Genomic DNA, 18,950 nt, shown 5'->3' with positions numbered 1-18,950 from the left:
AGAGGTGTGTGTGGCCAGCTCAGCCCACCAGGGGGCGGGGATGGCTGGCATGTGGTGCTGGGGGATTGAACCGCGGTCCCTGATGCTTTGCCAAGCTAGTTCCAAGTAGGTGCTTTAGACCACTGAGCCATCTCTCCAGCCCCCCTGCCATGTACTTTTTAAGAAAACTTGAACAAGTAAGTTTCAACTGTGCCTACTGGCCAACAACATATGGTGCTTCGTTGAGTATTACTTTTTGTTTATGAATTTCTCCTAGTTTTGTGGTAGAGTTACGCTTTCATTTTTTGGTGGTGGTGGTAGTATTGGGGGTTGAACCCAGGAAGCCAGGCAGATAGATGCTCTACACTGAAATGCATCTCCATGCATTTTTGGTGAGTTTTGTAAACTGGGGTGAACTCCAGTATAATCAGGAGATACACAACTTGTTGAAAATGATATGAGGCGGCATACTGTCCGGATGGATTAAAGAAGAAAACTGCACCTTGGCTTCTTACGCTGTTGTACAGTGGTGTCTCGCTTCACAGACCTAATGCCTTGCTTGATTCTGGCTGTAGAATCCACTCCATGGTCGTGGCTGCAGCCAAACGGCGGCATGTATGCACTATAGAACTGGAATCACAAAATGAATTCTGCAACCAGAGTTGTGGAAAGGGTTCAGGTCATGAATCAAGGCACCACTGTATTCTGTGCACTGCACCTATATCAAGAAAGCCTTTTATTTATTTGGCGGAACCAGGGATTGAACTCATGCCCTTGTACTTGCCAGGGAAGCACTTATTCCACTCACCATCTCCTGGCCCTTTTTTTTTTTTGGCGGAACCAGGGATTGAACTCATGCCCTTGTACTTGCCAGGGAAGCACTTATTCCACTCACCATCTCCTGGCCCTTTTTTTTTTTTGGCGGAACCAGGGATTGAACTGAGGCCTTTGCGCTTGCCAGGGAAGCGCTTTATTCCACTGAGCCATCTCCCCGGCCCCTTAAGCCTTTTAGAAGCCAGCATGGCGAGAGAGAATCCGATCTTCTTTGATATCCTTATGAGACAAAATTTGTACCTGTGTTGACTTTTGTCATAATACTGTAGTAGTGTAACAACATTTTACTCATCATTGTCCAGACTGACTCATGGAAGAGTTTTTTACTATTTATTCTATTACTATTATTTTGTTATTGAAGACTTTTTTCTCATTCATATAGTGGCAGCACAATGATAGGATGTTGAAAAAATATATATTAATGGTGGTCATCAAAGCTGTTCTGAAATATGTTAACTGCTATAACTTTTGGGCCTTTTGGGCCTATATGGTAATTGTATATGATCTCTGCACATAAACAAGCAGCATGGTAATACGACATTGGAGAATTCTATAACTGGAAGTTTGACATGAGTTACCAGTCTTTTAAGTCTTTTTTTTTTCCTTTTGTTTGTGCTGGGTTTCAAACTCAGGGCCTTTTAAATGTATTAGTCTTTTTATAAAGCCCGCTACTAGATATTTTGTAGTACTTTCTTATCTCTTTATTGTAACATTTGGATAATTATCTTTATTTGTGTGGGGGAGGATACTAGGGATTAAACCCAGGGATTTGTGCTAGGGAAGCACTATTCCACTGAGTTATAACCCTACCTCTTTCAAAGGAATTTTATTATGACACAAAACCTCATTAATTTGTCTGGGCTTGCCTTGAACTTGTAATCTTCTTGACTCTGAGTAGCAGGATTATAGGCCTGGACCACTCTGGCATTATCTTTTTTATTGTTGTTAGTGTTCTTTTGAGAAATTTTTCTAGTCCTTGGGATGTACCTCAATTAGCATGTACAAAGCCTGAGGTTTGAATTCTAACACTGACAAAAAAAATTTCTACATTTTCAAGAGATTGTTGAATATCAGAATATTGAAATATATAAACAACTAAAAGTAAATATTTTTTATGTTTCTTTAGAAATACCTAAGCAACATAACCAAGAAAATGATTGCCGAAAACACATTGATACACTGGCAGCTGTGTGTGACATAGCCAACAGGTAAAATAATTTTTCATTTTTATTTCCTGCATTAATTTTAGTAGCATTTTCAAGCCAGTTTTTAAGTTTTTTTACTATGGGATAATATATGATTTTCCCCCTCCCACTTCAGACAAGATTTTCAGAAAAGATTGTTATGTTACATAAATGTTTTTTCCCTTTTATTTATCTGAACACTGGGTTTCACGGAGAATATCTGGATTTTGAAAAAAATATATATATAGAAAATAGCTAATGTAAGTTTGAGGATTTTATCAGTGTGTTTGGACTTTTTGAAAATCACTGTGTCACCTTAGACAAGAGTTGGGTGTGTTTGAGATCAGCTCATCTGGTCGTTTTCAGACCGTTTTCTGCCCTCTGGGGCTGTGGCGTAGCCTCTGGTTGATCAAGTGTGTTCCCACTTGAGTCTGAGCAACTTGTTCTTTTACTTTTATTATGTGTTCGGGTTGTTTTTTTTAACATTTATTTATTTATTTATTTGTGTGTGTGTGTGTGTGTGTGTGTGTGTGTGTGACCAGCTCAGCCACCAGGGGGCGGGGCTGGCTGGCATGTGGTGCTGGGGGATCGAACTGTGATCCCTGTGCTTTGCCAAGCTTGTTCCAGGTAGGTGCTTTAGACCACTGAGCCATCTCGCCAGCCCTATGTTCAGGTTTTTGACAGGCCTTTTGATAAAGAGCTTCTTGTTTTAGGAAAATTAGAAAATGTCTGATGAACTCCAAAATTTAATAGGAAAAACTTGGAGCTTTTTTGGTTGAACTTATTTCTGAAGTAGTTCTATTTTCTTTTTTTCTCTTTTTTTTTTTTTTTTTGGCGGAGCCAGGGGTTGAACTCAGGCCCTTGCGCTTCCCAGGCAAGCACTTATTCTTCTAAGTCATCTCCCCAGCCCCCCTCCTATTTTCTTTATTTCTTGTTTTGTCTATTATTTTGACACTTACAATTAATGCCAGATTATAGAAATTAAAAAAAAATCTCTAAATGAAGTAAATTATGTAATTCATTTGGGTAATATATATTTTTTTATGGACATTAAACATTATAGTGTAGCAATTAAACACAGTGAATAGATTCCTTTGTTTTGCTTTCAATTGTCATTTGATTTAAATAAATTCTATTCAGTCCAATTTTCCCAAATATGAAGGAAAATCATAAAACAAAATTATAAATTTTTTTTTTTTTTTTTTTTTTGCAGAACCGGGGATTGAACTCAGGCCCTTGCGCTTGCCAGGGAAGCGCTTATTCCACTGAGCCATCTCCCTGGCCCCAAAATTCTGAATTTTAAGTCAAACACTGTTCATTTCATATGCTCTTGGTACACTGAAATGACATAGCCAAAGTCAAAGCTTTTATTTGAACTTGAGCCATAGGCAGTCCCTCTGCACTCATTTGCTGGCTTGCAGGAGATCAGGACTAGCAGAGGAATTACACATTCATTTTGTTTTTTGTCTTTTTGTAACAAGGTTTGGCAGTGCAGCTCAGGCTGGCCTTAAACTCACTATGCAGCCCAGGCTGGCCTTGGAGTTGCAGCGATCCTCCTGCCTCAGCCTCCTGCATCACCCCTGGCTGCTTTCATTCTTACATGTGGATTTGATGTTGATTTCTTTTTGAGTACCTAAAGAAAAACTCTTGGTAGACATATTGAAGGAATAGTAACATTGGCTTTTTTATTTTTTCCTCGTATCATAATTTTTATAGCGTGCCAAAAGCCAGTGATGTTAAATATTCTTTATATCTGTCAGTATTTTTTTTGATACTTTTTAAATATTAAGGGCTGGATCTGTGGTTGGAGCTTCAAGAATATGCCTGGGAGGTGCTGGCTTCCATCTCCAGCGCTATACATGTGCACAAAGACTTGGGAGACTGAAGGGCGGTGGGGCGTGCTTTTGGTTCTGGGACAAGTGATTCGTGGTATATGAAAGTTGTTATTGCTAAATAGAGATAGAGGGACAGAAGATCCGTGAAGATTGACTTGCTGTGTTGTGGAAGTAATACTGTTCTGAAAAATTCCTCACCGCTAATAGTATTTGTAGTTAAGTATTTCATCTGCAGTGTAGGTAGGATATCTTAATGAAATAAAAGAATATCTTGTTTTGTGTTTAGCTCAGTAATTTGGTTAATTAGGAAATCTATATGCAGACTTTATTGATATAATTACTAAACTAAAAACCATGACCAAGCTGGGCAAGATGGCACATGGCAGTAATCCAGGTGCTCGGAGGATAGGGCAGAAGGATGCAGTTGAGCTCAGCCTGGGCAAGCTCATGACATAGACCCCGTCTCCACAGGAGGGGTGGGGTCGGGTGTGCGTCGGGGAGGGCAGGGCATTGCTGGTGCCAGGTCCTGGGGCAGTCCTCAGTACCACAGTCAGAAAGCAAACAAGACACAGTGCAGCACGGGAAGAGTGGTTCTTGGGTCCGTGTGTTACCCTTCTCATGCGGCGACAGCATGGAGCTGGTCTGTACAGGTGTCATTGCAGCGTTTTTCATTTGTCTTTTCTAGACAGGGTCTTGCTCTGTAGTGCAGGCTGGTCTTCCTACCTAGTCATGGCCTTAGTGACATTGTTTCATGCATTGTTGGCTCTTTTTCTGAGGGCTTTTTTTTTTTGCCGGAACTGGGAATTGAACTCAGGCCCTTGTGCTTGCCAGGGAAGCGCTTATTCTACTGAGCCATCTCCCTGGCCCCACTGAGGGCTTTTTGTAAAGTTTTAATTAAAAAAAATTCAGACAAGAATACCTTTTATTTTAAATCACAGCAGGTGGCCACAACCGTCCATCTTTTATTAAAATCACAGAAAGCCTAGGAATGAAAGCACTGCTGATTATTGCTCTAGAAAAACTGCATGAAAAATTTCAAGTTTTCCCAGTAAAAACACCACAGTATGCACAGCTTTAAAATCATAAAGCAGCAGTCCATCAATTTTATACACAGCTTCCAACATTAAGATGGTATTCCTTTTTCTTTTCTTTTTTTTTTGAGGAACAGGAGATTGAACTCAGGCCCTTGCGCTTGCCAGGGAAGCGCTTATTCTACTGAGCCCTCTCCCTGCCCCCCTACTTTTTCTTGATAATGATAAAAACTTTCAAAAGCATGAGTAGGAGAGGGTGAAGTGCGCATCCTTATATATTTTGTATCTCAACTAGTAGAGTCCTAAAAAATTAGCATTTACAAAATCCTTGGTAAAAATAGCATTTAAAAGGTGTCCCGAGAGGTACACCGAATCACTCCCAACTTTCTGTGGCAGCTTACTCTCCCTCGTTATCCACAGATCTCGTTTTCATGCCAGCTTCCTGCGTCCTTCTTTGCCTTTAGCGCCTGTGTTAATCTTTGGTCCAGGTTCTTTCCCGGTAGACGCTTTTCTTGGTTTACATTCAGGTTTTGGTGGAGCAGATTCTGTGGAAAATCTGGCAGAATGTCTCAGGGGTTCCTGTTACTTTGGATCAGTGTTTGCCCTCTGTTCTGGGAAGAGTTCCTCTTCCGCCTAATGACTGGCGGGTCAATGGAAAGTGAACCGTTGGGCTAGGACTGCGGGTCCTGGACGCTGCCTCCTTTTTAAAAATCTTTTATTTATTTATTTGGTGCAGGGTCTCACCACGCAGCTCGCGATAATTCGTGTCTCAGCCTCCCCAAACTGGAATTACAGGCCTGCACCATCACGCCCGATGTTGGTGGCCAGTGGCTTCTGGGCCTGGCACGGCATGTACCAGGGATTGAAGCCCCCGTCTTTGTCCTTGACAGGCAGGCATTTAGACAGCTGAGCTATCTCCCCAGCCTTTCCACCCCCCAACTGGCGATTGAATATTTAGGGCCTTGCACTAGCCAGGCACGCGCTTACTTTACTAAGCTATTTTGCAAAAACCACAGTCCTGTCTTTGCCTTGCATCATATCCTATTAAACTGAAGCTTGAGTCCTAATGGTTTTGAGTTATGTTTCGAAGATAGGTGAAGATTTAAGAGTGCATGTTTGGAAAAACTTGAAAATATATATTTTTATTGTGTGAAATATTTGTAAAACTGTTAATTTTGTGTTTCTGTCTGAAAAGAAGGTAGTACCAGCATGCTTGCTGTTAACAGTATTTTCGGGGCTGGGGAGATGGCTCAGTGGAATAAGCACTTTCCGGGCAAGTGCAAGGGCCTGAGTTCAATCCCCAGTTCCGAAAAACCCCCCAAGCAAACAAACAAACAACCCCCCCAAAAAAACCCCAGCATTTTCTGTGGTAATTAAAAAAAAAAAAAAAAGACCGGGAGTGGTGGTATGCGCCTGTAATCCCAGGTCTTGGGATGCTGTAAGCAGGCGGATCACTATGAGTCCAATCTAATAGACCCTGACCACCCTGTAAACCCTTCGCTAAAATAAAAAATAAATAAATAAAAATTAAAAAATAGGAAAGTTTTTTTGCCTTATCTTTTGAGATCAACATTAAAGTTATCATTTCTTTTAAGGTTTTTAATTTTTAATAACACTATGATGAAAAGATACATGAAGTTTTATTGTTTATTCAAAGGGACAAGGGAATCTAAAACGTAAAGCAGTGCAGTGTATAGGCTAACTAAAACTGAATAAACTGTGTCTACTATGTATGAAGCATTTGCAATAGTGCCAAGGGCAGCATATGAGAAATGGATTTTGGCCATGTAATAACAGAAGCTCTTTTTGTTTGTTTGTCTTTTTGAGGCAGGGTTTCACTACATAGTTCAGCTTGGACTTGAGTTCACTTTGTAGCCCATGCTGGACTCAACAATCCTCCTGCCTCAGCCTTCTGAGTGCTGGAATTACAGGCTTGTGCTCAAAAGAATCTTTTGAAATCTGTCCTACAATTAAATTCTGTGATGTGGACTCTTGAGGATGTTGTAATAGTGCAATTCTAGTTTACTGGATTTCTTTTTAAACTACTCCAGCTTTTGAGTGCTTTTCAACCCTTTACAAACATACTACTGGGGTAGAGAGAAGGAAGAGCAAGGAGAAATAAGATAGGCCCCATGTCTGTGTGCCGCCATGCCCGGTGAGGAGCTCCAGCTGTGTCACAGACATGCGCGAACAGAATACGAGCACCAGCAGCTTGAAGTGTGTAGAGCACGTAAGCAGAATGTCTGGAATTGGGAGGCAGATACACAAATTGAGCTGAAATGCTGCTCTAATTGTCACCACACCTCCCTAGAATAAAGTGCTTTTTGATGACCGGGACGAATTGAGTGAAATCGTAACGGACAGATGCGGGGCAGACAGTTTCTTTGCAGTGTTTAGCATGCATCATGTGGATGGAATTCTCTTCCTTACAGTGGAATTTGCTGTTTTTCCTTTTAGTTCTGCCTCTTTTCTGTTGCGGTCAGCTTCATCGTCAGAGAGAAACAGTGTTGCGCTACTTGGAAAGGTATATTCTGATGATTTTCCGTTCAGACTAAAGTATTGTAAAACATCGTTTGTTTTTGTTGATGTAATAGTTTAATGAAACTATATTTTCATCTTTCCTAATAGTTTTGCATTTTGTGTCATTTCTGTTTATACATTGTTTGCTAAGTAGAAAATGTTGGAATTATTTAATTCTGCTAGTAAACATAATTTCATATAATACTAACTTTTACTAGATTCATAATCATGACTGGGTAGTGAAGACAGCTTCTGACTTAGCCATGATTATTATACTTTTAACATATATATCTCTTCTCAGGATACAGTGATGAGAGCTCCCAAAGAGAAAGGTGAAATAATTTCTAAGAAAATTCCAGAATTGGAAGGGCAGAACTCTGTATTGTGGGATGCTGCAGAGGATGCAGAGAATAGGATGTCCGGAGGGTCTCTGCCAGCCGAAAAAAGGGACCCGTTCCAGAAAGAGCAAGATCTCCTGGTGGAAGAGGTTAGAAAAACACTTAATAAGGGTACTTAATTCCTATTACTTTTCTTGCTGGTGGTGGTGTAAGAAGGGAAATGCAGTAAATTATTAACTGAGGTAATCTGTTGGGGACAGCACAGGTGGACACAGAAGATAAAAATAACAGAGCAGAGTTGGCCCCCCAAGAAGGAGACATAGACAGACTTCATATAAGCTTAGGTAGCAGTAGGTTTAGAACCTACTTTTCGTTCTAGAACTGTCATCTGAGAATACAAAAATCACTGGTCCGATACATTGGTGGTTAACCTTCATATAAATTGTTAGGTAAATGCACCTAATGAGTGTGCTTATTTAACTATGTCAGTGCGTCTATTTCTTAGCTTTCTCTTTTTGAGTATGAGAACATAGAATAAGCAATTTGTATTATCACTGAAAGTTTTCTCCCCCTAAATATTTCAATGATTTAAATGTGTTGCTATTTATGAACTTGACTTTCTAGCTTGATCTGTCCCTTCATGTTATTATACTTTTCACTGGTAAATGACCACAGAATACTGTTGTTCAGTATTGCAGAACTCAGTTTATACAAACTGAAAACTCAAGCCATTCACTAATTTTATTTTACTGGCATATTTTTCATAACATACCTTAGCATTATTTATTTATTTTATGCATTTGGTACAGGGCCTCACTATACAGCTCGGACTTGTAGTAATCCTCTTGTTTTCAGCCTCACCAGGGCTGGGATTTCAGACATGTGCCACCACACCACCCAGTCTTGGTGGCCGGCTCAGTGTGCCTGGGGCTGGGGCCGGCACAGCATGTGGTGCTGGGAATCAAACCTGGTCCCCATGCTTGCCTAAGTAGGCACTTGGTCCGATGAGCTATCTCAACAGCCCTATTAGCATTATTTTAATTTGGTGAAGTAATTGAGCTTTTCATTTCTGAGTGACTTAAAGAAGAGTTTGGTTTACATAATATTAATTCAAAGTTCTCTCCTGATCAAACTGAGTATTATCCAAATAAGAGAATTTAAAAATTTTTTTTTTTAGGGAAGGGTCTACAGGGAGTTCAGGGTCTCATTACTAGATCAGACTCGTAGTGATCCGCCTGTTTACAGCCTCCCAAGAGCTAGGATTACAGGCGCATGCCACTGTGCCCAGTCTCAATTGCCCTCTCACCGTGGCCTGAGGGTGGGGCCAGGGCCAGGGCCTGGGTGGCACAGGCACAGCAGGTCTGGGTGTCAGAACCCCCAGCCCCTGGGCCTGCTTGCAGGTGCTTTAGTCTGCTCAGCTGTTTGGCCAGCCCTCAAATGAAAAAAACGTTACTTTTCTTATTTGTAATATATGTGCCAGTTTCATGTTCTGTCAATACTTTTAAATCTTTAAAGTTCTGTTGTTTCTCTGTAGCTAGTGAACACTAAAGCAAAGATGGGTCACTTTTTTCTTTTTTGTTTTTCCCACTTATGTATTTGGTACAGTGTCTCACTACAAAGCTTGAACTTGTGGTGATCTCCTGTTTTCAGCCTCCCCAGGGCTGGGATTACAGGCATGCACTACCATGCCAGGACTTGTTTGCTGACTCAGTGTGCCCTGGGGGTGGGGCTTGGTCCCTACCCTTGCCAAAGCAGGAGCTTAATCTGCTGAGCTATCTTGCCTGCTCTTTCTTTCTTAATTGTGGGGAAAATGTTCTGTTTTGTGGTTAATAGAATTTATATTGAGGCTGGGGAGATAGCTCAGCGGTCTAAGTTCCTGCCTGGCAAGTGCAAAGAGTTTGATTCCCCAGCACTACATGTTGTGCTCGTACCTGCAGGCCACCAATACTGCGCATGGTGGCCCATGCCTATAATCCCAGCACTTGGGAGGCTGAGACAGGAGGATCACTAGAGTCTTGAGGTTCGTAGTAAGACCCTGTACCAAATAAATAAAAAGATTAAAGAATAATAATAAAATACAATTTAGGTTAATGGTAGAATGGAATGAATTAGAGAAGCAAAGCCCTAAAATGAGACTTTGAAGATAAAATTGCAATTAATTTTAATAATGTTTACAAGAGATAGTCGATGTTTTAATTCTAAGAAGACCTCTTGGGGTAATCTCAATATATTTTTTAGGAAATTAGTTTTCAGTGATTTTAATTTTTATCCTTGTTTTATTGATATAATAGAGGGCTATTTCTTGCGCTGTGCGGTTCAGGCTGGCCTTGAGCTCGCGTGGTAGCCCACAGCTATCCTAACAGCCTCTGAGTGCTAGTCTTGCTGCTGTGCACCACCACACCCGGACGATTCGCTTTAGAGACAGGGTCTCACCGTGTGGTTTGTGCTGGCCTCGTATTTACAGCAATCCTTCTCCCTTAGTCTCCCAAATGCTGGCATTATAGCTATGTGCCCCCCACATCTGGCTGTTTTCATACTGTAATTTTTTCCCTTTTTTTTTTTTTTTTTTGCTGAACCGGGGATTGAACTCAGACCCTTGTGCTTGCTAGGGAAGCACTTATTCCACTGAGCCATCTCCCCAGCCCCTTCCCTCTATTTTAGAATGTACTCTTATTCCTTGTTTACTGAGTTGGATCTGGTAATGAGGTCTTGTCTTAGTTACTCTTCTTTCGTTGCTGGGACAAATACCTGACACTCAAAATGAAGGAAGCAAAGGTTTATTTAGCTCACAGTTACTGGAGGTTTCAGTCGACACTCAGCTGGCTCCAAGGCAGAGTGGCACAGGGCAGAGGGCAGCCTTTCATGGTGGTGGCAAAGAGGAAGAGTGCAAAAGGAGGGGTAGCAGCAGCTCAAGCCCCTGGCTTCTCTTCCCACCTTACATTGTAATGCAAATTACCTGCCCCAGGGTAGGGGAAGTACTCACACCTATGGGTACTTCCCAATATTTACCCACCTATGGGTAATCCCAGCAGTACTAAAACCCATAATCCCAGCCTTGGCTCACACATAATCCCAGTGGATCATGAGTTAACACAAACTCTAGAAGTCCACACCCCATGACTGCATGAGGTTTTGGGGGGACAACTAGACACAAACCATAACAGGTCTCTGGCAGAGGAGTGTGTTGTTGGAAGGCACCTGTGTTAATAGGGGTGACACACTGCAAGAGACTAGGAGTCTCAGTGTGACAGTCTCAGAATTGTGGCACTGTAGGTGGTAGCAGTTAACAGCTTAGGTCATTTTGCTGTCAGCTTGCTCTAAATCTTTTTTTTTTTTTTTTGCGGAACCTGGGATTGGCTTAGACCCTTGTGCTTGCTAGGGAAGTGTTTATTCTCCTGAGCCATCTCCCCAGCTCTAGCCCTAAATCTTTCATTTATTTTTTCTTTTTGAGATAGGGTCTTGATATACAGTTCAGGCTGGCCTTGAGCTCATTTTGTAGTCCAGGCTGGCCTCAAATTTGCAGTAGTCCTCCTGCCTCAGCCTCTTGAGTGCTGCTAAATCTTTACAAGACTCTTATCTATTCTTTCTTATTAATAGGTTATCCATTTAAAATGACCTAGAGGGAAAAAAAAACCAAAACCCTCTGTCTTAGTTACTTTTTACTCGTTGCTGGGACAAATACCCGACACTCAAAAGGAAGGAAGGAAAGGTTTATTAACTCACAGTTACTGGAGGGTTCAGTCCATATTCCACTGGCTTCAAGGCAAACGTCAGCAGTTCATGGAGCAGAAAACAATGAGCAGAGAAGGAGTGGCAGCAGGGCGTCCATCAAGCCTCTCTCTTCCTTCTGCGCTGACCGCGAAGACCGGCGCTCCACAGCGCAGATCGGAGCTCCTCCAAAGTGGCGTGGCTGCTGAGATCAAGCTCCTCCGAGGACTGGGACTTCGCCACGGAAGCAGGGCGGGCCACGGAAGCCTTTCTCCATTCCTGGGCCCTGCCCACCTGCGGGGCTAGACCCCCATTCAGCCAAGTTGACACAATGTATCAACTAACACACTCTCACAGTTTTGTGTTCCATTTCACTTTGAAGGATTGTATCTATGTGATACATAGTATTCGGGAGACTCATTTTTGTCTTGTTTTTGCTTCAGTGCCGCTTCTGAAGTGCTTTTTATTGTTTTTATTGCATGGTACCAGTGGGCTTGGTAATTTTAATTTTTTCCTTTTCTGCTTTAGGTTGCTAGGGCAGTTTTATCTAATTCACCACAGGTCTCTGAAGGAAAAGAAGTAAAATTAGAAGAACTAATTGACTCTATAGTTTCTAACCCCTTCTTAACAAGGAAACAGATTCCTCGAACTCCAGAAAATTTGAGTAAGTTAATGTTTTCTAATTTCTTTGTCTTAGCATTGCTCTTAGATATGTGGTCTGATAGATCTTTTGAAAACTTTTTTTTTTTTTTTTTTATTTTAGGGAAGGGTCTGCAGGGTGTTCAGGGTCTCACTGCTAGATTGGACTCATAGTGATTCTCCTGTTCACAGCCTCCCAAAAGCTGGAATTACAGGCTCAATTGCCATCTCAGCATGCCCTGGGGGTGGGGCTGGCATGGCAGGCCCAGGAGATCGAACCCTGGCCCCTGCACCTGCTTGCAGGCACTTTAATCTGCTGAGCTATTTGGCCAGCCCTAGAAACATTTTAAGGATTTTTTTTTTTTTTTGCTCTGAATGCCTTCAGGGCAGGTTTGGCTGGCTTGAGTTGTGGGGATCCAACCACAGCAAGCTGAGCCTGACTGCTTTGTTGAAGCAGCCATTTAAAGAGCTGAGCTAAGGGGCAGGGCCCCACCTAGAAACATTTTAAAATTCATTTCTTTATCTTTCAATTTATTGGTGATGGCTGTTTGTTCTGATATAGGGGCTCTTTGGAAACTCAGGGTGGGCACATTCACAAAGCACTTTCCTTAGGAGTATGTCTTGGCTTTAGTGTACTTAGCAGAAGTGTAAGCTCTTTTTTAAAGTTTTCTTTTTGGTGTTTTTGGTCTTTTTTCCCCGGAACCAGGGATTGAACTCAGACCCTTGTACTTGCCAGGGAAGCACTTATTCCACTGAGCCATTTCCCCGGCCCCTCTATTTGGTCTTCTTGAGACAGGGTCTTGATGCACAGTTCAGGCTGACCTTGAGCTTAATTTGTAGCCCAGGCTGGACTCAAATTCATAGCGATCCTCCTGTCTTAGCCTCCCGAGTGCAGGGAGCACGGGCATGTGCTGCCATGCCTGCCCAGATGTGTAAGCTCTTAAAACAACACAATTTTGTTTTTGTTGTGGACCTTGGCTTTGAGCTTTTTGTCTGGATGATTTTTTTTTTTTTTTTTTTTTTGCGGAACCAGGGATTGAACTCAGGCCCTTGTACTTGCCAGGGAAGCACTTATTCTACTGTTGTCTGGATGATATTTTATTCGATCACATTTAAGAAATCTGCCTTCAGATTTGATCTGTGATCCACATTTAGAAAGTATGGAGGCCAGGTTTTCCCAGTCAGCAGTCTGAGGCAACAGCCAGAAACTACAGAGATTTCTTTCCTCCTCCCGAAGTAAGAGTCCTGGGTCCTTTTGGAGTCTCTAATTCATGTAAGCCGACTGTGATATACTGGTTTCATTACGTAAGCAGTACAGATTATATTGGTTGAATACTTCCATCTAGGCCATTCCCTGCCTGTGAACCGAATCTGCAGTGTTTTTGCAAATGAAGTTGTATTGGACGCGATCTTGCTTATTTGTTGACTTACTGTATAAGTAGCTGTACTTATATAGCTACTTTCATGCTGTGATGGCAGAGTCAAGCAACTGTGCTGGAGCACATGACCTGCAAAGCCTAAAGTAATGCTGTGTGGCCTTAAAGAAAAAGCTTTGTGTTCTGGAGAAAGGGTCTTGTTCTGAAATTCAGGCTGGCCGTGGACTCACTATGTAGCCCAGCCTGACTTTGAACTCGCAGTGTTCCTCCTGCCTCAGCCTCCCAAGTGCTTGTGGAGAAAGCTTGCTGAGCCCTGGTCTAGACAGGCAAGAAAATGTCTTTTTTTGGGGCCAGGGAGATGGTTCAGTGGAGTAAACGCTTCCTTGGCAAGCGCAAGTGCCTGAGTTCAATCCCTGGTTCCACAAAAAAAAAAAAAAGAAAATGTCTTTAATACATGTAGTTCATATATAGTGTATGAAAGTATATGCACATTTCAGGAATAGTGTTTGTCTAGGTGCTGGGAATTAGTTACTGTTCTTATTTTGTCTTAATTACCTGCTATCTTGGTTGCTTTTCTCTTTGCTGAGACAAAATACCCAGCCCTCGAAGTTAAAGGAGGAAAGGTTTGTCTTGGCTCAGCAATTTGTAGAGGTTTCGTTCCATAACCGGCTGCTCCAAGGCAGCGTGCCCTGGCAGACAGGCATGACGGAGGAGAGACAGTGTGTGGCAGGCGGAAGGCAGCAGAGCACGCAGGCAGCAGCAACAGCTTCTCTGTCCCTCTTCTGTTCTGTCGAGGGTGTTTGCCTGCCTCCCGCAGGGTGGGTCACACTTACACCCAGAACTATACCAAGCAAAGCACACAGACTTAGAATCACATGCTTTTAATCCCACGTCACATGCTCTAGAGCCAGCCACCTCTGAAGAAGCCCCATCTGTGACTGCGTGAGGCTTTGGAGAGACATGTGGACACATCCATAACGAAATCCCAGCTCCACTTGGACACAGGCAGCAGGATCGAAAGTTTGAGCTGACTTGGGCAATGTAGTGAGAGCTAGTCTCAAAATGAAACAGCCCCTCCCCCAAAAGAAGAAAACAGCTTTTGTGTATGTTTACTTTGTGTTTGATCAGTTGGAGTTCTGTTTTGGGGTTTGTTCTGTCAAGGAGTCTTGTCATTCAACCAGTATATTTTGGGGATATAAACTTCATCAGTAGTTTTATTTGCAGCACAAGAAATAAAATGTTCGGTATCATTCTGTACTTTGACAATATTAGTAAATTGTGAATTATTTTCCTCCTTTGATTAGTAACTGAAGGTAGGAGCTCCTGGAGACAAGCTGTTGAAATGGAAGATACTGGAAGTACAGAACCAATTCAGATGGATACTCACCGTGGAGAAGTATTGCCAGAGTCCTTACCTGTGTTGCACAGTCAAAGAGAGTTCAGCGTGGCCAGCCTTTTCTCAGATTTTAGCCAGTCTTACTTGCCTGAAGAGAAAGTCGTTTTGGACTGTCTTGAGGATGTGCCTGAGAAACCTGTGACTAGTCATATCGGTGAACCCATGACAGAAAACAAGTCCGATTTGTTAAGTAAGAAAATAGTTTGTAAGCAAGACTTAGAATGTGCAGCTTTACCGACCAAGCTTTCAGAAACTAGCCCAATGGAGCTTTCTCCTTCTGTACGTAATAGGATCAATGTGATGATGGGTAGGAGTGAAGATAAATGTGTTAAAGCATTGGAGCACCCACAGGCTTCTCACAATGAAACTTTCATGTATAAGACTGTGTTATGGGACTCTTTTCAGATATTAAGTGGAATTAGTTCTAAGAGTCTTAATGATATGGATTTTGGCATATTACATGAAACTCTTCCAGAAGAAGTTGGCCGTCTGAGTCTCAATAGCTCTGGTAGTTCTGAGACCCACTTTAAACTGGCATCGAATAGCCCTGTGCACAGTGGCACTTTTTTGGATGATGTTATGAAAGGAGAACAGATGGCTCCAGAATCAGAATTCAGTTTCCAGGCTATTCACAGTAATTACGAGGCTCTAAAGAAATCTCTTCCCAAGACAAGGGAAGAATCTTATCTCTCTAATCCTGAAGTTCTTGAAAGACACGAACGAGAAGTGAGTGCTGTAGCCAAAAACATGCAAGCAGATAATATGCTTCATATTTTGGACAGTGATGATTTGCTCACTGGCTGTGCAAAGCCATCTTTGTGCCTGTCGCTTGGTGAAGGAAAACAGTCTCTGTCACCACTAATTAAGTTTTCTCCAGTGGAGCAAAAATTGAGGACCATCGTGCCACGTAGCGTTGGAGAACCATGTAGTCCTCTAGAACTTCTACCTAGTTTAAAAGGTAAGATTTTACTAAATATGTGCATATTCATCTGTTGACGTTTTCTTTTATACTTCATAAAAATAGTACACAGTGAATGGTATATGATATTGGCTGTTAATGACAGCATCTGCATTTTATTTACTTCCGTGAAAGGTGAGCTGTCACTGTGAGTACTTTGAGAATCTGCTGATGTGTAGTAGTTTACAACTGGCTAGGGCAAGAGTATAAACATATTTTTGCTTTTGAAACTTACTGATTTTGTAATATAAACTACTGAATGTAAATCTCATCAAAATCCAATGGAAGTTAACTTCTAAGAAGTTGAGAAACACTTAAATATTGTTGTAAACTGAGCATGGTGTGGCACACCTGTAGTCCCAGCACTCAGCCTCAGGCAGCAGGATTGCTGCACGTTTGAGGCCAGCCTGGACTACATAGTGAGTTCAAGGCCAGCCTGCACTACAAAGTAAGACCCGGTCGCAAAACCAAAACTAACTCTGTTGTGTTGGTGTCATAGGTGAGATTCGTTGGGATGTAAATCTGGTGGTGGGAATGAGGGTAGAAGAAACAAGACACAGTCATTGCTGTAGTGTCCTGTGCCGTAGCAAAGTGCCACAGGCTGGGTAACTTGGAACTTGGTGATTCTGGAGACATAACTTCTAGAGACTAGAAGTCCAAAATCCTTGTGTTCTCTCTGAAGCCATTAGTGCAGGGGATCTTTCCTTAGTCCTCCCAGACTGCGGTTACCCCAGGTGTTCCCGGACTGCGGCCTCCTAACCCAGTCTTTGACCCTGTTTGACCCTGTCTTCACATGCGTTCTTCTCTTTTGTGGCAGTCTTTTTACATGGAAACTAGTTGTATTAAAAGGCCTATGTTATTCCAGTGTGACCTCATTTATGGCTAATTGTGTCTATAATGACTTTGCAATTAAGGCCATGTTCTGAGGCACTGAGGTTAGAATTTAAAAACCTCTTTTTTTTTTTGGTGCGGAACAGGGATTGAACTCAGGCCCTTGAACTTGCCAGGCAAGTGCTTATTCTACTGAGCTGTCTCCCTGGCCCCGAATTTAATAACTTTTGAGAGATACAAGTCAACCCATAATTTTAGGATTAATAATTGAAACCATATTTTAGATACACTAGATTAGTCATGATTCTGTTCACTTTTGTGTGTTTGAAAATTTTCCTCGTAACATGTTAAAAAAATTGCTCGTATTGCTTGTTTGGACAGATGTAGAGTTAGTGATACACTCAATTGACCAGCGATAAACACTGGTATTTCACAAAGTGTTCTAGGAAAAATGAGTTACTCTTTGGAGGAAGGTAAGTAAAGTGGTAATTGTATCGTAGTTTGAGTATTTCCATAAGTATCAGGCTTTTCAAATTAAGGAATTTGTTTCTACTTGGAATCTATATATTTATAATGTGTTTTGTTGATGACTTTCTTTTTTAAAATCCATTTTACAGAAGAAGAAATCTTGAATAAGAGCCTTAATGCGGAAGCACCGGACTCGACAGCCTGATGCAGTACCTGTAATTTAAGTGTGATGCACCGAATTGAAGCCATGTTGCGGAACAGGAAGTGATTTGTAACTTAAGTACACAGTTAGAAGTGTAACACTAGGTTTCAAAGATGTATAAAGATCCTAAGCGCCTCTTAGCTTCTTGTGATGTTTTTAGATGAGGAAAGTATGTTTGGATTTTTTTCTTCCTAGTGATATGAAGGTGAAATGTTAAGTTGTGGGAAGTCATTGTGTTGAATAATCTTGTAAGCATTAAGTAAATAACAAAAGTGATTTGTTACAATTTCAGTTAACATGAGTGGCTTTTGATGGACTGACTAAATGGTTAAACAGCCACTGGATATATTCATCTTTCATTTTAGAGAAATAAAACACTTATTGGTTCTTTATGGAACATTCTGGTACCAAAAAAAGTGATTAAAGTATTACCTTGGGAAATACAGTAAAAAAGACAAATTTTACCATTTAGAGTGTTCTAAATTGGTTTAATGATTATTCAAGTAGATCCTGAAAATGATATTGGGTGAAATAAAGTATACATGTATTAAGTGAAGACCAGGGCAGGAAGAATTTAGAGAAAAGGAAAAAGGCAGTGACAAGACACTTAAGGAACACTGTCAAACTATAAATCCATTCCTTGGGTTGTGTAACATTTCTGTTTAGTCTAATCTAGACTGAAAATTTAATGCTAGTTTATATTGTAACAAAAATTATAAATTAAAAAAATTATTAGTCTGTTTCATTGAGTGATTTTGTTGGAGGAGTAGGGTGCTATTTTTAGGAAAACTACTTTCAATTTGTGTTACTTTGCTACCCAAAAGCCATTGCAGTTCCCAAATGTCTACAGAAAGTTTCCAAAATATCTTGAGAAGACCAAATTTGGGTTTAAGTAACACTCTAGTGTTTTGTCTCACTCTGCTAGGCCCCCCCGACTCGGAAATGGGTTTGTTTCTAGCATGCAAATAAATATATGCCATCGCCTTTGTGAGCCACGAGGGATGGAACAGCGTTGGAAGGGTGCTCACCTCCAGGAACCTCAGTAGATCTACAGTTTGTAACCATTCACATACGTTCTCTAACCCCCAGAGAAACTGAAGAGGGAAATTGGAGGGAAGACTTCTGAAAGTAGACTGATTTAAACATCTCTCTCCACTCAGACTGCCTTTTTCAGTTGCTTGCTGGGTCCCAGTTTGAAAACCAGTCTTTGGCAGAAGTATCCTCTTTGAGGAATAAGAAAGGGAAGAAAAAGCTTTATGGTGTTGTGTTAGTATTTCATCACTGTGGCCAAATGCCTGAGAGACAGTTTAGAGGCAGAAACGTTTATTTTGGTTCATGATTTCAGAGGTTCCTGTGGGCCTGAAGTGAGGCAGAACATCCTGTTGGAGCGGGGTGGCAGCCGGGAGGAGGAAGGCCCGAAGTGGGAGAGGAGGGCCCGTCAGCCTGTGAGAGCCTCCCCTCTCAGGCCCGGCGCCGTTTTTGTTCTCTTGGTCCTGCCAGCAGACTGATCTCCTCAGTGGATTAGTCTGCTCGACCAAGTTAGAACCCTCCTGAGCAAAAGCCCGTCAGCTGGCAGTCAGGCCATGTACACCGGGGAAACGTTTCAGTCCAACTAAGAGGCGCTAGGTTCCGTCGCCCTCTTTCTCTTCAA

General features: G+C 41.7%; 1 protein-coding gene and 1 non-coding gene across 2 annotated transcripts in view; both read left to right on the top strand.

Moving 5' to 3' along the window:
• The window catches only part of Haus6 (HAUS augmin like complex subunit 6), a 48,978-nt gene extending 31,297 nt beyond the window's left edge, over nucleotides 1–17,681 (top strand). Inside the window, exons 12-17 of the mRNA XM_023715813.1 lie at nucleotides 1,940–2,021; nucleotides 7,321–7,387; nucleotides 7,685–7,870; nucleotides 11,958–12,093; nucleotides 14,749–15,798; nucleotides 17,247–17,681. Coding sequence (XP_023571581.1) covers nucleotides 1,940–2,021; nucleotides 7,321–7,387; nucleotides 7,685–7,870; nucleotides 11,958–12,093; nucleotides 14,749–15,798; nucleotides 17,247–17,302 — 1,577 coding nt within the window. The 3' untranslated portion in view covers nucleotides 17,303–17,681. The remainder of the gene's footprint in view (nucleotides 1–1,939; nucleotides 2,022–7,320; nucleotides 7,388–7,684; nucleotides 7,871–11,957; nucleotides 12,094–14,748; nucleotides 15,799–17,246) is intronic.
• On the top strand, nucleotides 7,114–7,244 carry LOC111816926. Its single transcript, XR_002821232.1, has one exon.
• Nucleotides 17,682–18,950: the final 1,269 nt, after the last annotated feature.

This window comes from Octodon degus, unplaced genomic scaffold, assembly GCF_000260255.1.
Source record: "Octodon degus isolate 3935 unplaced genomic scaffold, OctDeg1.0 scaffold00044, whole genome shotgun sequence".
Taxonomy (NCBI): Eukaryota; Metazoa; Chordata; class Mammalia; order Rodentia; family Octodontidae; genus Octodon; species Octodon degus.
Note: the sequence above shows the minus strand (reverse complement) of the source record. Positions and strands in the feature narration are given on the sequence as shown.